Source organism: Morone saxatilis, unplaced genomic scaffold (assembly GCF_004916995.1).
Source record: "Morone saxatilis isolate NCDOM2014 unplaced genomic scaffold, NCSU_SB_2.0 Contig17, whole genome shotgun sequence".
NCBI classification, from domain to species: domain Eukaryota; kingdom Metazoa; phylum Chordata; class Actinopteri; family Moronidae; genus Morone; species Morone saxatilis.
In genome coordinates this window covers 26,218,377-26,239,613 of record NW_023339729.1, presented here as the reverse complement: position 1 = coordinate 26,239,613, position 21,237 = coordinate 26,218,377, and the positions used below count along the sequence as shown (strand labels likewise).

Sequence of the window (21,237 nt, the reverse complement as noted above, 5' to 3'; positions counted from 1 at the left end):
TGAAGAGGCGGCTGGTGAACACCCGGAGCCGGCCGGGGGGGGCTGGTCCTCCGCAGCCCGCAGTCTCCTCCTCGGTGGTCGGGTGGACGCGCAGTAAGATGCCCGGACTCTGGGCACCGTGCGGCCGCTGCGGGCTGAGGACGACGGTCGGTGGGTCGGGGTCATTGTGGAAGACTGAACCCAGGTCAGATGTTAATATGAGCACATCCAGAGGACTCAGCTGCGGCGGGAAACTCTCCAAACAGCACAACTCCACCTGCACCGCCATCGTGGACCTGCGTCATCGGCGCTGCTTCTTCACGGTTTCCGGCTCATGGTCGCCTCGTGTCCGCCACCTGGTGGCCGACCACAGGAACTGCAGTCGTACAGTGGCCACAAAGTGTAGCTTTACATCAGTATTTTATCATCAGTTTGATCCTTTTACATCCATAAATATACATTTTACAATTATAAAACATCTTTACTTAAATATTTAAATTACAAAAATACAAACAAACTAACTTTCTTTCGGACTCTGAGATTAATTGGCAGAAAATGTTCTGGGAGAAAAATGTTGTATAAATAAAGTTAAAGAAGCTTCCTTTAAAATCTTTATTGAATATATCCAGAACAAATAAATATAATTTTAAAGACTCTTATGCCTTTATTTTGATAGGTCAGGTGAAAATTTAATTTTAGTTGGACCAATAATAGAGTTTCATGATATTTATATGTTTTGAAGGGAATGAAAGGATAGATATATCTATATCTACATCTATATGCTCATAGGTATGCAGTTCATTTTATTGTTAAATTCCACCTTCATAAGAAGAGATGGACGGACAACAAAACCAAGTTTTAATTTTAACTAAGAATAAGAAGGCAATTCAAACTTTGTGTTTGTGCAGATTTAAAAAATCTGTACACTTGCTACTCAATTCCTAATTTTTAGTGAATTATTAGTTTAATGACTCAGCTTTCTCAGCTTAAATTAATTTTATATTATTATATTATTTTAAAATTTCAACCTTGTTTGCTTTTTATTTTCAACAATGTGTATTTTGTTGTTACTTCCTATGATTGATTCTTAGTAATCAATCGGTCCCTTTCTCAGGAGGATATTCTGTTCTGTGCAGCACTGAGTCTGTATTTATCTTCCATGTGTTATAAATAAAGTTTTAAGCCAAAGCCTAGTGTAAGTGCAGTCAGTTCCTTATGAATTCTCTCTCACATCTTTCATTGACCCATTAAGGTTTCCACATTCAGGAGAAAGGACGTTTGACTGTTTGTTTGGGAAAAAATGACAAGACGCCCTTCCACATGACCAAGACTTTACTTCACAGCTCAGTGCCCATCGACCCCGTACAAACACAACATGGGCCCCAACAACCAGCAGACCTTTGCACTGTCAGCAGAATCCAAGCAGGTATGACTTCCTCTCATGGTTAACCCTGTTTTTCTCATGCGTAAAAAACAGGCATAGTGCCAACACATTGGAACAGAAGGTTGAAGACTTGAAATTTACATTTTGCTTGGCAAGATAAAAAATAAAGATGTCTTTATGGGAAATGATTCTATTATATACAATTCAGAGCATAAACAAAATAAAAACACCCAGAAAATAGAATGATTAAAGCATGCCCATTGTCACACCATGAGGAGGAGGCGAGCGGCCGAGCTATTTATTTTGTGTTCACATCCAACTTTTCTCTTTATCCAAGACCAAAATGAGTACAGGATATAGTTAGGAATCTTTTATCATATTAACATAGTTTGGGCGTTCAAACCAGTCCAATTTGATATTTCTGTTTGGCCAGTTTATCCCAATAGGAAGGGGAAAGCTATATCAAATAATTTAAGGGTACAGATTTTTGTACATGTTGTCGTCCTTCTACAAATTCAACGTATTTGTGATATACTTCACCATGCAATGTGATCCAAGCAGGGTACTGTCAATAGAAGAGTATTATAGCTGTGGACAAGCTGGGAGTACTGTGTCAGGTGAGAGTCTCTGAAACTGGACCTGTTGGAGGCCACGATTGTCAGCTCCAGAAACAAGTTAAATCGGGGTTTGACCAGGGAGCAGCAGACGTATCCATAGCACCATGGCAGCAACGCTCCTGTACGACAGTCAGTAGAGTTGTTCCGATACCGATACCAGCGTTGGCAATTCCTCTAATGCTGCCTAAAATGTGGTATCGGCGAGTGCGCATCTGTGCACCGATCAGATACTATGTAATTTATTAGCCCCGAAACAGGACTCTGTGTGCTATTTCCCAGCTGTCTCCCATTTGTTTTCCTAGGATAGCAAAGTCATGATTCTGATTCTGGCAAAGGGTTTAACCTCAGCCAGGCCATACAACAAATATAGCAATCATACCGGCTTAGTAGTTCACGCTTGTTAAAAAATATTTTAACGCACATGTATCGGATTGGTACTTGGTATCACCTGATCCGCAAAGTTCAGGTATCGGAATCGGTATCAGAAAGGAAAAAATGGTATCGGAACATCTCTAATAGATCTATCTAAGATTACTGGAAGCCCATTAAGATAGTTTAGTAAGCTGTCCTTGGAAAATATAAGAGGTCTGTATACAGTTAATGAATTGAAGAAGGTCATTGTACCATCACAGTCTAATGGAATCAGGTGAGAACCTTTGAGGCGTAGCTTGTCCGAAGACTGATTATACACAAACATGTCTCAGCAATGAGTCTCTTTGTATTATCTAGCGGGCACCGCCTTCTCCCTGGCATTTGGCTTCCCCTTAGCCGCACCGGCTGGTTTCGGCCTGGTCCTGGCAGGCGTGGTGCCAGAGGAGGTCTGGGCGGTGGCTTCCTGTGAGGCGCTGCGCCGCATTGTTGTTGTAGTCCTGGGCGGTAGCACAGGGACAGTTGGGGCTCGAACCGAGAGGGGCTGCCTGGAAGGACATGCTCTTTGAGGGGAGGGGCTGTCAGTCCGGCAGTGGGTGGAGCTAAGGCTGCGTCGGGTTCCAAACAGGACTCGCAGGGGCATTCGAGGGCTGCCGGACGGGGCAGGGGCAGCGGAGGGACGGGGACATGAGGAGGAGGACCTGGGTGAGACAGGTTTGGATTTCCGTTGAGTGCTGAGAGTGCTTAGTCCGATTTTCTGATTGCTGTGAACAGAGAGTAAATTGAAGGCGTTATTTCTTTAAATTTGATCTAAAAATGTAATCAAATCACTTTAAAATCAAAACTTGCATAGACTAAGAGACAGAAAAAGAATCATACCCATTAGTGAAAGATGATGCTCCTTTGGTAGTGCTGCAGTCTGGCAAGGAAAGAGGAGAAGGAACAGCAGTGGCAAGCCCCACTGAAGTCCTCTTTATGGGGGTGACGGGCCTTGGGATCCTGCTCCTGCACTCCTTGGAGCCTTGCTCTTCAGTCGTTTTGAGACGGGAGCTCCTCCTGGACTCATCCGAGGTATGTGTGTCCTCCTCTGAGCCAGTGGTGGACAGAGTTTCAGAAGCCCTCCGACGCTCATCATCCCCAGAGGATAACGATGATGATGTCCCAGACAGCATCCTCCTCCTCATCCAGCGACCCTGTTGCTTCTGGACCAGCAGGCGGGCCAAGTCCAGCTGCCTGGCCCGCTGCTGAAGCCGAGCACGGGCCGAAAGGGAGGAAGACTGCTCTGAGCCTGAGTCCTCCTCAGAGATCAGTACTGGGATTCGGCTTCGGATCCTGGGCTTTATGGCAGCAGGTAGTTCCAAGCCGGTTGTCTGAAGCTTGGCAGCTTCTTCGCTGAATGATGGCTGTTTCTTAGGTTCCTGTGACTGATCTTTATGTTCATGAACTGGTGACATGGATTCTGGAACAGGTTCCAAAGACTGGGCCAGAATAGTTGATGGACCATTCTCATTATTAGGGTGTTTGTCAACTGGTGTAGTTTGGTCTGGCACAGGCTCCTCTGAAAACTCTTCTGTCACTGGTGCTGCCCCTTGCTCATGTGTGTCATCTTCTACAACTGATGCCTTCATGATGGCCAAGACTTCCCGGTCACTATCCTTTGCAGAGTGACCATTGGAAGACATGACATTAAGATGTGATGTCTCTGCAATATGGATGAAAGTGCGCTCAACTTTTGTGAAGGGTGGTGATGCAGGAGCGATGGGAGTGGACGGCCTCAGGTCTGACCTGAGAGCAGGGGACAAACGGCCAGTCTCAGAGGCTTCAGGTTGATTTGCCTCCCCAACCAGGAGACGGTCATTACGGAAAGTTAGGGCACACGGTGTGGCCAACTCCCCCTCTAAACCATGATCACCACCAGAGGGAGACTTGCGAGTGTCTCCGGGTGAGAAGAGAACAAGGGTTTTGGAGGCGTCTTCCAGGTCAGGGTCGGCATCAGCAGCTGAGGCGTGCTCCCTCTGGACCCTCTGGTCCTCAGCCATGAGTGTTGAAGGCGCAGCGTCCTGGCTACGTTCGGTGCTCTTCTGACTGGCCTCACTGTTGGACTCGCTCTTGGTGACGTCATCATCCTTTGGCCCCGGACATTCTGGGACTTCTTCGTCTGGCGTGGCAAAGCTCCGGCGCTGAGGCAAGGTTCCGGTTAGGATGACCGTGAGGAAGTCAGCCCTCTTGACCTGGAGCTGAGGAAGGATATGGAAATGCTCCCTCTCATCACTCTGGCCCTTTGTCCGATAGTCTGGGGAGGACGGCGACGGGATGCTCTGCTCTGTGGGCGACAACACCTGGAAACAATGCAACACTTTATTACAACTCAAAACAAGACAGAATGGAACAAAAACATAAGTTTAGAGATAAAGCTTCCTGAGCTCGGACATATCACAGTGCATTAACAGGAGGCCATAAGCAGTTTATAGACATGTATGACCAATGAAACCAGGTGAGGGGTGGAATTCAAAAACTATGTATTCAGGGTACACAAGCACACACACAATGCCTCAGCACATCTGTAACAAGAAAATGTAGGGAAAATTAAGATAACGTATATCAGTTAAGTTTAAATACAGTTTAATCACAGTTAAACAATAAAAAGTCACAGTGGAGATGTGGATTATTTTTTAAACTGTCAAGCATTTATTAAATCACACAAAGGTTTTTAAATGTTTCATAGTCAGAAGTTCATAAAGTCAATTTGATGTAATTTTGTTTACGTTTAGTGCTCTGATCCAATCGATAGGAATGAGAGAGTACACTATTACCTGTTCCTCTTTAACCAACTAAATTATCTGTTTTGGTGTCTGTACTCAGAATGGACAGAGCTTAAACAGACATGGGTTCTGTTTAAACTAGAGTGGACAAACCTGGAAATTGTTAACTTAAGCCTGAAACTGAAACGGGTTGATCAGAAGTTGCTATGTTTATTGGAAAACTATCCACAGAACAGCCCTCTGATCAATGGTTTTGATCACAACAGCAAGAGCTATTTACAGACGAAGTTTTTGTATATTACGAATTACGAATATGGATATTGACACAATTTACTGGTTTGATATGACTCAACGTTTTGTGCAGGGGAACGCTGTGATTGGTGTAACTCACAGGAGACAATGATTACAATGATTGGTCAAATTTGCAATGTCTGGAGCTGGACAATGTCTGAATCACTCTCTGGCCTACAACAATAATAAAAGCTGCAGGTGTCATCCTGCTGATTCAGAGGAAGCTAATGTTAACGTAGCTCTCAGCTAACGGTCCCTCTTCCAGTAAGAACCACAGCAGGAACTGAATTTTCCCCCAAAACCATTTTAATGTCATTTTGGTTGTACACAAGCTTTTCAAGATTGTCTAGATTACATACATTGATATAAAAGGCACAAAAAAATGCATTGCAGAGTTTATCCTTAGACAGCACGCAGTCTGATATCAGGTGATTTTCAAGTGTTTCCCTTCATAAAGATTTAACATACAGCCTGTACATACATACTAAACCCCCGCTAATTATCATGCTATTAGAGATTAACTGCAAACCTAATTACTCTCTACATTTCTGTATATATGTACACAGTTATCATTTGGATTTACAAAAAGTTTAAAATACATGCTTTACCTGGAAATTATACAAGCAGTACTGTACAATCATATAGTGATAGAAAAGAAACGTAGCTGTATTTTACACGTGAAAGACACTCACGGATCATCACATTGAACTAACGCTGTAAGCTCTTCAGCCCCAGATTCACCTCCACAACAGAAACTCTGCTGATATTGCAAAAACTCTGCAGGAACGTTCAGACATTTTATGATAAAGTACTTTTGTTTTCATCATTCTCAGAGTCAGGTGAGTGCGGCCAACTGGTACTGGAAACACAGTTTGAACCAGTACAGAAAAAGGTCCGGGATGTTGTTTAGCTTAGCTTAGCACAAAGACTGGAAGCAGGGGGTAAACTGTTAGCATAGCTTCATCAAAAGACAAACAACAAATTCACTTATCAACAACTGATAGATTGATACCAGCTTCACTTCTTTAAAGAAACATATTTAGCTTCGCTTAGCCGAACCTTTTGAAGTCTAGATGAAATGAAAAATGCTTTTTAACAACAGTTGGGAGCAGTGACTGAACACAGTAACTCACATAGTGCGGCTGTTGGTTTGACTACAGAACGCTCATTAGCTAATAAGATTTGTATAAAGGTACGAGCTTTCCCCCGTACTTCCAGTTATGTTAAGCTAGGCTAAAACGCCTCCTGGACCCATCCCTGTACCGACTAATTTCAGACTAAATGCGATTTCTTAAAATATCTGGATGTTCCTTTGAGCATCGACTGTTAGCGGCACATAAGGTCCGCACTGATCTGATGAACAAACAAGTGAATGTGGCATACAGTCTAAACAACATGGAGATGAGTGTTCACCTCTAAAGACAAGTTATCTGTACAATATCACCCTGTTATTCCAGAAAGATCAGCACTATCAAATATGCAAGAAAATGTTTGAGAGGAACTTTTTTATATAATTATAGTGTGTGATTCATGAGGTATAAATGTTTTTTGAAAAAGCTTTGTGGGACAGTTTCTGCTAAATCTGCACTCATCTAGTTTTGAGGAAAGAAAAAAAAGATTTCAAAGTCGCAGCAAAGTTGATTAATGAAAAAAAAAAACGTAGCCTTATTTTTTGTTTGACCACTGCGCAGTACCACTGTTTACCATCACATCTGATTACTGCACTTCTACTTATCAGGAATTCCTATTCAACAGAAGTGGAATATGCATGTTTTGGTGTTATTACAGTTTAATTAACCTTTATTTAATCAGGCGGACTCATTAAGATTTAGATATCTTTTTGAAAAGAGACCTCACTTAATTATTGAATATTTGGAGCATTTTGTTTGTAATTTTTGACTTGTGTTACATATGTGAAGGTTTGAAGGATGACTTCAGCCTTTTTTAGATCCTGGATCTCATTTTAGTGGTTTTGGTTGTAGCTCCTTTAGACCACAATGACAGAATGAACACACTTGAGAAGCCTTTTGAATAATTGGAAGACAAGGAAACTAAAAAAAGAAGTAAGGGTCATTACAAGACGACATCAACGCTCTAATGCAGTTCTGTTGAAGCCTGACGCACCAAACATCAACTCAACTAGTGGTGACATTTGTGTTGCCTCATGTTGCCTGTGTCTCGGCCAAAAAGTGACACTAGAACAATCCGAACAGACAACTAGGACGTAGTTCTGCGTGAGAGGTAATAACCCTCTACACCAGCTGTTGGTGCCGACAACACAGACAAAACTCGAGCTACAGCTAGCCGATGTGTCAGGGCCGTTATGGGAGACGATGACCGAATCCCAACATACGTCTGTCGTCTGAGATGCCGCTACCTAATGAAAGAACACAGAGAATACTGACTGACTGCTGTTGGTCTCCAAATAGTATCAACAGATTAATTATAGCAGACTTTACAGGAGCTCATGGTGAGTCAAGTTAAAAATGAACCCCTTTGCTTAATGATAGTCCCGTAACATTAGCTGTTGTTAGCCTGTCAGTCACCGTAAAGGAGTCTCCAGATTGAAAGAAATGAAGAGAAGAAATGAAGAACACAGATTTTGTCCACATTTATCCAAAACTCAACACTTTCAAGGGATCATTCACTTACAACTGGTTCTGATTTACTATGGTGAGCAAGTTAAAGTTGAAGTCTAAGTCTAAGTCTCTCTAAGTCTAAGTTCAGAGACCAGCAGTAAATAAACTACAGTACTGTTGCCTCACAGCAAGAGGGTTGACGGGCCTTTCTGTGTGGAGTTTGCATGTTCTACCCATGTTCGCGTAGGTTTCCTCCCCCATTAAAACATGTATATATATATATATATATATTAATTCTCCAGTCAGTGCCCTTGAACTTGGGTCAAATAGAGAGAATTAATTTCCTTTAATAAACAAAGGATTTCTTCATTTAAATGAGTTCAGAAATATTTGTAAATATCTATTATGTCATACGACGGAGATATATAGGCTCCAATAAGACTGGCACCAAACAGCATCAGAGCGTCGGCGTTATGATGTAATGACCTTTCCTTGTCTTTATGTTTTCTTGTCAGGAACCAGGAAATAGCTCTTCAGAATTTGCTGATTTCTCACAGTTTAACATTGCTGCTGTTGCTGCGACATTGTGCTTCTGAATGACCAAAACGGCAAAGATGAGACATAAAAGTTTTCATCTGTCCAGAACTGTCGGCTCAAACAGCCACCTGACTCTCACAGGATGTTATTACAGCATCACTAACTAACAAATAATTGGGTGTAAATGTTCACATCTACGCTGCAGAATAAAAGATGTGATGAAAGATTATGGATTCTGCGACTAAACAAAGTCAGCTCTGATCCGTGAGTATCCCCTCTAGTGGCGGCGTGAATTATTTACAAAGAAATCACAGACGTTTTTCAGTCAGAGGTGTATATTCACTGTGTTTTTGTTGTAATTACAGTACAGTGCTGTTTTCAGTCATTTTACAGTCAGAGGTGCAACAGTAGATCTCATGCAAAGAGTGGCGACAGTCGGTAAACAGTCTTTTGGTACAACGTACCGTCATTAACGCTGCGGATCGTCTTTTTAAACTCAGTGTGTCATCAGCAGCACACTCAAAGCTTCCTGTTTCTAACTAAAAGTGGCACTGCGTACACGGCAACACAGGACAAAAAACATTGACATGTATCAGTGACAATCTTGTACGGTAGGTGAATCATTTTGCAGGCGTGCAAAATAAAGTTCAGAGATAGCAGCTAGTCCACTTTATACATTCTCTAAGTGGTTGCAGTGTAACGCTAATGCTAAATATAAAACAGGGCGGGATGTCCTGGACTGAAGCAGCATGAAAACAAACTCTGGTTGTCTCCTCGTCAGACTGGAGCTGTGATGAGCCTCCGGCACAATGTTATCGCCTCGAGCTTAATGAAACAGCAAGTGGTGCATATTTAGTTAATGTAGCCCTTTAACACACTGAGAAAGCAACGTTTGGCTTTCACTGCACAAAATGGCCGTCTAAGCTAGTAGCCAGATTTTGGAAGCGTACTCCAGAACGTTTTTGAACACGTTCAGGAGTGTCGAAGAATGCTGTTTGAACAACATTCAGAGTAACGCTAGCGGACATGTGACGCTAGCAGACGTATGACACTAGCAGACGTGACGTATGACGTATTAGCAGATGTATGACATTAGCAGCGGCCTAATATTAAACAGGGTTTCACAACTCAACACTCAACCACTCCAATGGCTCATTGTTCTTACAGTAACACAGTGGAGACCACCCACCAAAAACTACCTCAATAAATGTATATTTTCTACTGACAGCCTCCATCTCTCAGGATGGAACTGATTCTTTTCAAGGAAAAACATCTTAAAATATCATCCTAAATATACTGGAGGAATTTACCAGTCAAACCATTTGCATGTCTTGTAAAGATCTTATGCTGCAATATGATTAAAGAGCCTAAATATAACATCTTCTCGAAAACATCAATTAAACACTGAGTGTGAATGAATCAGTCCCTTCAGGAAGTTCACTTCGATCAACTAACGCAAATTCACCAAATCCCAAGGAACTCTGTGCTGTTGCAATTTTATCCAATCACTGTAGTTTAAGTCACCAAACTACTTGAGATTTTATTCTCACTGGAACAAGTTGCCTTTAATTTTTAAAGAATTATAATTAAATATTGCAACTATTGAAAAACTAAAAGGCCTGAACTCCTGGAGGGACTGACGAACCAGTCATTAGATGATTCTAACCAATAACAGTTGAACCTTTGAAATCTGGAGGCTCCGAAAAGCTGATCAGACTTTGATGCCACATTTAAACGAGCGACTGATGATTACCTGTCTGCGTGTTCGTACATTCAGTATGTTTGAGGTTAATCTCACTTCTTTTCAAACAGATCGGCAGGACTCAATAATTGTTCTGATACCATTTCTCCTTCCAGATATTGATTCTGATACCCAGGATGAGCAATTATCTGCATCAGTTCAACTAAATGATCTGTATTCGTATACCCTGAATGGGCGGGGCTTAACCAGAAGTAGGTGGTGTTTGAACCCTAAGTGGTCAGGACTAACCTGAAGTTGTTCATTTATGCCTGAATTTGATACGGGTCGATCAGAAGTTGATATATTTATTGGAAAACTATACACAGAACAGCCTTCTGATCAATGTTTTTGATCACAAGAGTAAGATAAGTATTTACAGAACATTAGTTTTTGTATTTTTACAAGTACGGATATTGACAGAGTTTACTTGTTTGATACTCGTAAAAAGTAAATTATCTGTACTGGATACTTGGATTTAATCTTTGTAATCTTGTCTGGATTTAAATCTTTTGTTCTCTCTTTGTTTCTCTATCTGAATTTATTCTGAATATTAGGACACATCGTCAGTAGTGGTCCCCAGGATCATCGGTTGTTTTTAAGGAGGAATTTCCTCTGCTGGTATCGGAACAACTCTAACGTCCTAAGCAACTTAAGGATCTTTCATTATATCAACGTCTCAAAAAAATCAGCTTTTCCACCTCCTCTGTCCTTTCTCCACTTCTCCTGACTGTTGAGGTTGTTCGCTCACACTCTCCCATCGACTAAACAACCAAAAACACAGTTTCAAAGAATCTACCAGGGACAACCGTTTTTCAAAATGCAGACACACTAACATACAAACCAGCAAATAACACAGCAAATGTCCAGCTTCTTCGACACAATACTGAAACAGACTCCGGCTACATTTACTATGCATGCCCTTACGATGAGACTGTTACTGACTCTAACGTTATTCTGTCTCATTGCCAGTGAAACTGCACTATTAGAAACCCCTCGCTCTGCTATACTGGAGCCATTACGGGACTAGAGAGGTGGTTTTTGTTCATTTCATCACATTAATTATTTTTAATTCCTACGCCACCAGATGGATTTCCTTCCTTCCAGGCAGAAATCAGCTTGCAGAGATGTGAAATGTACCTTCGCTATTATAATGTCGAGAGTCTGCGTTCATAACGTTCAAGGACGCTTCAGAAACCGACAGCTGCCTGGTAGAAAGAAAAACCAATTGAACCACCAGAAATTCCATCTAAATAAGTCTCTTTTTTATTTGTTTTAACATCCCACAATTCACTTATTGCATCTGTGTTTTTGCATCCATATAGTGAGACCCCCGGCACGGCCTGATGCCCCTCTCCGGTCCACTCGGCGATAAAGTGCAACAGTGGTCAGAAAATAAGGGATGGAAGAGGAAGCACGATGGGAATGAGACGGTGAAACATGTGACGAGGTAAACAAGATAAAACTACCCCACAGATGACCGAAAGGGCTCATCAGGTCCCCGTTAGGTCAGCTGGCTCCATCAGAAACAGCCTTTAACAAACACAGCAACAATCAAACCCCTGAACGCACCATCTGACCGACCTTCGTGTCGGGGTGGACGATCTGAGGGTTTTACATAGAGATTGTGATCATTCCCTCTTAGATGATGAGAAATCATCTCCAGATAATAATTAATCAGCACCACAGCTGCTCAAACGAGATGCAACACGACAAACAAACAAACAAACAAACAAACAAAAAATGGTTATTTTTGCGTAAATACAGTAAAACTTCAAGTAAAAGCAGAAGCAGGTCTCCTTTACTACGTCTCAATTAGAGGCCTGGTCTGGATTTTATAGAAGTTCTTTGGATGTATAAAACCTCTTAAAGCTCACCGGGTCGGTCGAAACCACGAGCACCAAAATATCAATCGATTGGTGATTGATTTGTTATTCAATAGCCTAATTTTAAACATTCATACTGGTTTAAATATATATATATATATAGAGGCAGGTTGGGTTCAGTGACTAAAGCTGATAAAAGCAGAATATTAATTGAAGTTTTACGGTATTTTATTCTTTATCAATAACAACTAATAAAAATGTATGAAGTCTGACTTCCCATGATGCTCTGTGTCGTGTTTCGACCAAGCACAAACATTACATTAAAGAAAGTGAACACAGGGCGCTTTAAATGCAGAGAGACAGATCTGTCTGATACCTTCCTGTCATATGGTGGCCCTTAACAGCAAATACAACTTTTCATTCAATTAAACATTGTAGGAAATAAATTAGAAATTAAATATGGAACACAAATTGCTACATTCAGCAAAAAAAAATGTCAGAGGTTGTCACAGAACTTCCTGTTTTTTCTTTTTTGTGAGTTTTGTTTTTAAAAAATGTCTTTGTGTTGTTCAGTTTAATGTTGTGTGGTCTAAGCTGTAAATCTGTTTTCTTTTTAGTTTTCTTGTGAAACATTTATATAAACTGAATATTGTGATGTCCTTTAATTGGTTTTCTGCTATATTGTTTTGTAGGAGAGGAATTTATTTAGTGAAATGTTGTGGGGTTTTATTTTGTGGTTGTATAAAATGTTATTTGTTTTTCTGTGTTTTCTTTTTTTTCTTTTGTTGGTGTGAAATATTTGCACTTCAGGGCCACCGTACTTCTACCCAGAGACCCAGCACAGTAACAGTTTTTTATCATAAACCCTTTGATTCGAGATCAAAGTGGCGGACCACGCCTCTCTCTTTGTACACGACATTTAATGAAGCTCAACTTAGAGCGAGACGTTCGGGTCACTGGTTTTGTGTCAGTGAAGACGCGTTGCGAGGCGGTGCGTTCGGTGTATTGCTCGGTGGACGGGATGATCTGAGGGGGGAAACGCCGACTCCAAAGTCTTGGTGCAAAAACTTGATCGCCGGGACGACCTGCATTCCTCGACGATCACTCCTTCGTTTTGGCGGGAAAAGCAAAAACAAATCAATAAATGCACAAATACTGTAAAGCTTAACAGTCTGTTAGCAGCCTTGCTGTTCACGGTCCTCTTCTTCACAGAAACACGAAGGAAATATTCAGTTTCACATGGTTTCTTCCAGGTTGTGGCGTGTGCAACGTAAGGTTTGCAGAGAGGCTTCGTAGAGTTTATTGCATGGAAAATATTTCCCGTTCGTCAGCTCCTCTTCTTCTGTCCCTCGGCTCCACAAGCAGTCGGGAGAGCTACGCGAGTGTGTGTTTACCAGCACAGCGGTGCTGCTGTGTGCCAGTAATATGGCTTGTTGTGGTCATTATCTGGCTCTCAGTTTCATATGTGTGTGTTTGTAAATGCAGAGCCTGAAGTCAGTTGGGATAATTACCAATATTAAATCAATTCTTTCTTCAGTTTTTTTCTTTCTTTGTTATTTCTGGATTTTTTTTTTAGTTATGTTTTTCAATTTCAACCAATAATATCATCAATCAATCTGCAACAGTTAGCCACACAGAGCTAAGATACGATAGCTAGCTGGTGTTTCTCACTGATTAACGTACAAAACCTTAATCAGTTCTACCAGGAAGTTGCAATCTCCGATCTCTGCACAACGTTTGGCAATTTTGACCAATCGTAGAGGTTTGGTAGCACTGATCACAGCAGTCCCTCGTGCAAAACGCAGAGCCATACGTCAACAAAATACAAGTAATTTTCCATCTATTTCTGCAATTTTCACTGTCTCCTTCAGTTTCACTGAAAAAAAAAGCCTAAAGACATCGCAACATGCGTCACAAGTTTTTCAGAAAAGCTGCAGTGAAATCGGGCGTTTTAGGTCGTAAGCTGGATCATATTTTATGGAGAGAATATTGTCTGACATCCTCCAGCTGCTCTGCCTCAACTCTGCTAACTGCTAATGTAGCTGCTGTTAGCGTGCAACCAACTGGGGCTCAGCAGCCTGCCAGCAAGTGCGCCTGGTCCCAAAATAAAGGCCAGTTTTACCGCAGCAGTACTAGTACAGTACTAAAAGTAGCTTACAGTAATGTTAAATGCCGTTAGCTAGTTAGCTTGTGCAGCTAATGTTAGCTGACTTGGGGTGGCAGGACCCAAACCCAACAAAAAAACCTCCTCAGTCCTTTATTCCCTGCAGTCAAACTGTCCTCCGTCAGCATCAGATGCTGCATTCAGTCCCGGTCTGGACCTGCTGTTCACTGGGAGCTCCCAGTCTGACAGAGTCCGCTAATGGATCCACTACAGTGCTACAGCACCTACAGACTGGGGGGACGTAGCACACAGGCGCTATTAGGCTTACTGAGACAGGTCCCTCCCTACTGCCTGTTCTTACTTTGAAGGGACACTCAGACTGGGCGCTCAGACTTAAAGGTGGTTCTGGACTAAGATAGTTGACTGTTGTTGATTGATGGACACTGTGTGCAGCCTTTATAGCGCGGAGCGAGTGGTTTTAGGGGGTTCCCCAGCAAGTCTGTATTATTGATTGTAACTGAAGAGATCATGTACTGAAATCCTGCCCCGGATCTGGTCTGACAGGCTCTGCATATACGTGTTAGATGTGTGTGTGTGTGTTCTGAGTCCGTCTCTCAGTCCTCTCAGCTGCTGTTCTTGTTCATGAGCTTGGCTAACATCTGCTGCAGCTGCGTCCTCGACACGTTCAGCACCGAGTGTCTGCTCCGCGGGCTGCCGGGCGTCGGCAGGGTGCCCGCGTGCCGCCGCCGGGCCGAGGCGTTGGCGGCGGTGATGTGGGCGGGGCTGCTCTCTGCCGAGCGGCTCCTCTGGATGAAACCGCTGCCTCCGTGGGGGTACTGCTCCGTCTCCAAGGTGGAGGAGGAGAAGACGTAGGAGGCCAGCCTCCTCAGCTGATTGGGCCGCGGTTGGTGCCTGTCCTCCTCCAACTGCAAACAGACCAATCAGAGAGAGGGAGGGGGAGGTTAGCGAGGCGAGAAACGACTTTACAAAAATAAATGTTTGATAAATGTTTTCCTACGGCTACATCCCAACGCTTTGATTTGGCTTCCAGCCCTCCCCTCCCTGACCAGACGTTAGACAGGAGAGAGCTGATTGGTGCTCTCACACATCTAAAGCCTGCAGCTGATTGGTCAAGGGCTGCGAGGGGAGGAGCTTGCTGAGGGAGCGTTGGTGTAAATCTGTCTACAGTTACAGCTATCAGACTCTAGTTAGAGACTATAAAGACTTTACAGGACTGTTAGCTGTGTGTCCGGGTTGCTCGGACTAACATCCCTCTAGCTGGAAAAATGGTGATGGAAATATTTCCCCCACAAAGAAGCACTTTAAGAGGACACAAAGTCACCAGCACGAACACTGCACACACTGAATCTCACTACGTCTACAACAGTCTGAGCCTCTTTCACTTCTGAAGGACTGGAGATGCAAAAACAAAACAGGGAACACAAAAGAGAGATGGAGTCATCAGGCACACAAAACACAGACCCACGACGGAGGAGGAACAGAAAGGAGGAAATATGTCTGAACAGAAGGAAAAGGAAGAGGAGGAACAGAAACTGAGTGAGAGAACAGAGGTAAAGGACTATTCCTAAACTGTGCTTACCCCGAAACATCACTTTATTTCTTCTTCTGTTGTCCCAATGGCACCCTCGCTCTGTTCTCTGTCTCCTCAGGTGAGTCAAACTCGACATACTGTGTACTTTTAAAGCGATGGGTTGGGGGGGCAAAGGCGTCAGTAGTTATGTGGAGGGGGGAGGAGGAGGAGAGGGGGGGAGAATTGGAGAGGAGTAAAAAAGAGAATGGCAGTCCTCGATGGTTGGCGGCGGCGAGCTCGCTCTGAGTGTGGCGGTGGCGATCGGCGCGGGCATAAAGAGAGGCTAAAATATGACTATTTGTGTGTGTGAGTGTGAGTGTGTGTGTGTATGTGTATGTGTGTGTGTGTGCGTGCACATGGGATAACATCCAGCCTGTAAACAGCAGCCACCCAGTACGGAGGACCAGACCTGACTTTTTATGATCAGTGAGTAAAGAAATGAGTGCATGAATAAATCAAATGGTCACATGAACAAAGAGGGAGAAAGAAACCACGACAAAGATCCTGCTGCAGGAAAATCAAACATGGAAAGAAAATGTAAAATAAATGATTCCACCTTCATCAGATCAGTTCAGACTCCCCACAGGTTAAACATTGTGGTGACCCCTGACCTTTCCTCCAGCGCCTCCATCAGACATTTCACAGGAAGTACACGAGCACACACACACACACACAAACACACACACACACAGAAACGTTCTGATAAATAAAATATAATTAATAGAATATAAATGAGACGGACTGTTCATATTGTGGCTGTAATGACCGTGTGAGTGCTGCTGGACGTCATGTGATCTGAATCCTGTGCGAATGTCTGTAACTTGTAAAATAAAAATTCCACCAGAAATGACGATAAACGATATTTCACCATGTTTGTGGTCGTATTTTTTATTCGGAGGAGGTATCACACTGGTATTTTAATGTGGAAGCAACAGTCCATTAATTCCTGATAATGGACACCTGGAAGGGCATTATCCCGCTTATACCACAGTCACTGACCAAAGAAAGACAACAAGATCATTATTTTATTTTTTTTACAAAACACAACTCTGTTTCCCCGATAACACCTGAGGTTATTACCATCCCATAATGTTTTAATGCAATGAAAACGTTTACTGCTCCAGTAAATAGGACAAACCATAGATATGACATGGCAACGGGAGATATTTCTAGTTGCCTCTGCTCAGAAAGCTAACGTTACGCTATGAGACTAGCTATGAATACTGCCAGGGAGCCGGGCCCGAATGAGCTGCAGAACCAGAGCCGGGCCCGAATGAGCCGCAGAACCGGAGCCGGGCCCGAATGAGCCGCAGAAGTAATACACCAATAATTATCTAACTTTTTTTATTCACAGATTTGTTTCTCCTAATAAGGTCTGGTCTTACATAACAAAGAGCTCAAGGATGCTGTTTTTTTTTTTAGAGTGTATTTGTCAGACACTTTTATTTTTTAGTCCTAAAATGTGTTTTGTGTTTATATCGTCTACTTATACACAATTTAACCTTTAAAACAAACATTTTTATATTTATTAACAGTTTTTCAACGTTCTTTTGTGATTGAAGACCAGTGTGTAGGATTTGATGACACCTAGTGGTGGAGTTTTATAGTGCAACTAACTGAATAACAACCAATCGTGTCGGAGGACGGCCACAAAAAACACACGGCCCTTTATAGATCCAATGTTTGGTTTGTCTGTTCTGTGCTACCGTAGAAACACGCTGGTTCAACATGGCGGACTCAGTTACCTTGTAAGGTAACAAAAACAATTCTTATTTTCAGCTGATTATACACGAATGAAAACATACCTATAAATATTATATTACAGTAATGTTACACACTGGCACTTTAAACAGGAACAATAAACACAATCCAACAATTATTTTTGACACCTGAGATAAACTTGTAATCTGTGGACCCTCCAGTGCTGCATATTGTAAATCTGTCACAGTCCCCATTAGACCTTTACTTCAGAAAGCACTGTAGGAGAAATTCTTCCAAAAGATTGAGAGTTGCTAGTTCTCTGAAGAACTTACAGGCCGGTGTGATGAATCAAGTCATTTTATTACATGCAGCATGGAGAGAAGACCATGGATATTCTCTCCCAGACTTTCGGGATGACCTATCTTATATACCATCCAGTATACCGAAAAACACCTGGTTTCCTCCTAACAGTATTTACATGTGTAAATCACATGTGAAGGCCTCAGGCCTTCTTTAACACAATGGTCCTTTGATCTGACAATGTGACTTATTAACAGATTCTTAGCAGACTTCCCTCTACCATAAAAATCACTAACCCCCTAAACCAAACTTAATACATTCATTGGCCCATCTAAAACATTCATCATCCACAGCACACTTTGATCTCTCTGATTAGGGTTAAGGTTAGGGGTTAAACCCTGACCCTCCACAACACTCTTTATGAACCTCTCAATGTGCTGTAGGTTCATTAATGTAAATTGATTTTATACAGGAAATTGACTCATCTCAGTCTTCTAAATGGCTCACAGTCTGAAACGTCTCTTGCTGTGTTGCGTGCTGCGTTAAAAGGATTTGACTGTAAATCTCATCACAGCTGCTGCTAATAATACACACACACCTGACCTTGACCTCTGACCTTCAGCTGATCCTCCTTCCACACACTGTTCACACACAAACACACATTTTTTAGGGACCCAGCCAGCAACCGCTTTCGTCAAAAAAGGGAGTGGACCATTTCTCCACAGTAATGTCTTGGGATTTGGACAGCCAAAGCCCTTGGGTCCCATAAAAAAGTTCCCCCGACAATGGTCTTCTTTGGGCATCCATGGGCAACACATTTCAGGCCATCGATCACAAGGTGGCCGGCTCTTTAAAATGAAGAAGTTTATAATCCTCTGCATCCCGCACGTGTGAATAAAAAGCACTGCATGGCAACTTTGATCTGATTCACGTGAAATTTTCATGTTTTGGTCTGCACGTGTTACGTCTGCACGAGACGCGACCGCAGCACACCCCAAGTTGCGTGGAGTGCGAGGGCCCGTTCATGGCTGCTTGCAGCTTTAATACTTTATTTTATTTTAGTCTAATATTATATTTTATTCCTATGTTTTAACTTCTGCACTGCTTTGTCTTAGATTATCTTTTTCTCATTTCACATTTACTTGCAAGATTTTGTTTTTATGAAAATTGTTGAATTAAAATTAAAAATTTCACTACCAATGACTGTTAAAAAAATAAAGAACTAGAGCTTGCTAAATACCATACTGTAGTAGTAGATGAGAAAAGCCAGCACAGTGCGAGGCTTAGATTATGGTATGATTGCCATACCTTTGGTGAAGTATTCACCATTAGATTTCTTAAAGGGCTCTGAAAAGTAAAAATAGTGACCGTTCTTCCAATTTGACCAAATTTTTGACTAAACTAGTCTACTGCATGGGTGCAAATATTTGAAGGTCATTAAATGACTAATAACTCCAAAGACATGTATGCATCAAGCATTTGGCTTTTCAGTACAGTTCCTTTCTGCAGCGGTGGATGGAAACTCAGAATGTCCTGGAATGTAAAAGCAGTAAGTTTGTGAGTGCTACCAAAATGGAACAGATGACAAGAACATCTCTCTGTTGGGTAAAAATACACTACCACTCAAAGGTTTGGGGTCCCCTGACACAAAAGCTTGATTCGCTACAGTCAGATGGCTGAGAGGACTACTCTGTTTGTTTGGATGGTCTTATTCTTTTAAGTTGTAGAAAGTAAGTAGAAAGAATTATATTTTGAATGAAGGGTTTGCAAAAAAAGTCATCTTTTGTACATGGGGAACAAAACATTGTAAAATGGTTCAACCAGACAGCTGCCCTTTGAATTGTTGACAATTGAAATGGCAGACAGAGACAAAGATCAATTTGAGGTACAGTTAATTAAGTTATAATAAATCAGAATTAGTCAAAGAAGCCGGAAGCGTAGTATCAAAATCTCAAAAACAGTGCCATCAGTGCCAGGTGCACAATAATGTCTCAAACAAGCTGGAATTAACAGGCATGTTGCTCTGGCAAAGCTATCCTTAAAACTTAAAAATAGAAATAGGAGGTTGGTTAGGGTTAGTACTATTGTATATCAGCAGGGCTGACAAATCACAGTTTAAACCTTTTTTTGGACTGGAAAACAAAATTCAAAGCAAGAAGGGTATTTGGGGATAGTAATTTTCTAGGTAAAATCATGTGGGCTCTCCCCTATTTGGTTTCTTTCCAATTGAGCCAGGTAGGGGGGGGCAACATTTGATCAAATGAAGAATTGTAACGATCAACAGCTTTTTATTGTATGCATCGATTTTAAAAAAAAAAAAAAAAAAAAAAAGAAAAAGAACTTTGAATCCTAGTTTGTGACCAAGGGCTGTCATGATAACGGTATTATCGCAATATCTGTAGAAAATGTGCAACCTGAGAGCCCGGCTCTACATGTTGATTTTCTCTGGTGAGTGGGTTATGTCTACCTGTCCTTGGAGTCCTCGGAACCGCCCATTTCAGCACGAGACTGGTGTTGATGGTAGCAGTTCCAGCTCTTCTGGCTTTGACCTGCTCTTCTTTCCATAGGCAGTTTAGGTTTTATATTAGAGGCAGAAGGTGGATGTACCAGATTGTTACTGTACAAAACAAATGAGTCACCTTTGCAAGATTGTTTCCATCCTCACTGTTGTTCTCCTGCCATCTCTGGAGGTGTCTTGCATTAGTGGTTAATAATGAGCCAAATACTGCACCTTGTGGAGGTTTCTCTGGTGAAAGCCCTAGCACAGCAAATACCATATACTTCAAGTGCATAAAGGTGATACAATGTGTGGGCCTGTGTTCTTTACACTGCCTTTTCTTGTTTCGTTAACAGGTTTGTATCCCTGAGGCAGGAAAGCCTCCGGCCAGTGTGGAGGTTCCAAAGCATACAATAAGTCTGTTCTAATGACTCCAGGTCCCTTGGGAAGCCTATTTAACCTTCAAACCCACAGACTAATTTACGTGTGTGTGTTCTGTGTGTAGATGAGTGTAAGCTAATGAGGGATCGTAACCTCCTGCTCAAAGGGCACATGGGTCTAGATGCTCAGCGCTGTGATCAAGAGCACTTTCCTCTCTCGTGGGAGGGGCAGAGCATATCAAAGGAAACAGTGGACTAGCACCCTCTTTACAGCAGCTGCAGAAAACCCTGTGACTGTCTCTGCCAGTCATTCACATTAAATGATAAATTATGGCCTCTTACTCGTACACCAGGTCAGCCCCAAGACTGATTGTGTTCCTGCTACCCGAACACGGCATATAGTTTCTATAACTCTGTTACTGGATCCAGTGTCTCCCAACTGCTTCCCAAGTTCCGCGTCCTACTGGTGTTTTTCTCCCATACATGAACACTGGTCATCGGGTTTTGTTTTCTCCAGCACAAATACCATTTCCTTTGTTTTGTTTTTATACTGTTGTAATAAGGTAAATTACCCCTTCATCC

The 21,237-nt window shown here is 42.2% G+C and overlaps 2 protein-coding genes across 2 annotated transcripts in view; both read right to left on the bottom strand.

The window, feature by feature from the left end:
* pex6 (peroxisomal biogenesis factor 6) overlaps nucleotides 1-315 on the bottom strand; it is a gene marked incomplete in the record, with an annotated part of 6,464 nt that extends 6,149 nt beyond the window's left edge. The window contains 1 exon segment of the mRNA XM_035660140.1: nucleotides 1-315. Coding sequence (XP_035516033.1) covers nucleotides 1-268 — 268 coding nt within the window.
* A 994-nt stretch (nucleotides 316-1,309) lies between these two features.
* ttbk1a (tau tubulin kinase 1a) overlaps nucleotides 1,310-21,237 on the bottom strand; it is a gene marked incomplete in the record, with an annotated part of 40,652 nt that continues 20,724 nt past the window's right edge. Inside the window, 2 exon segments of the mRNA XM_035660139.1 lie at nucleotides 1,310-3,113; nucleotides 3,229-4,688. Coding sequence (XP_035516032.1) covers nucleotides 2,702-3,113; nucleotides 3,229-4,688 — 1,872 coding nt within the window.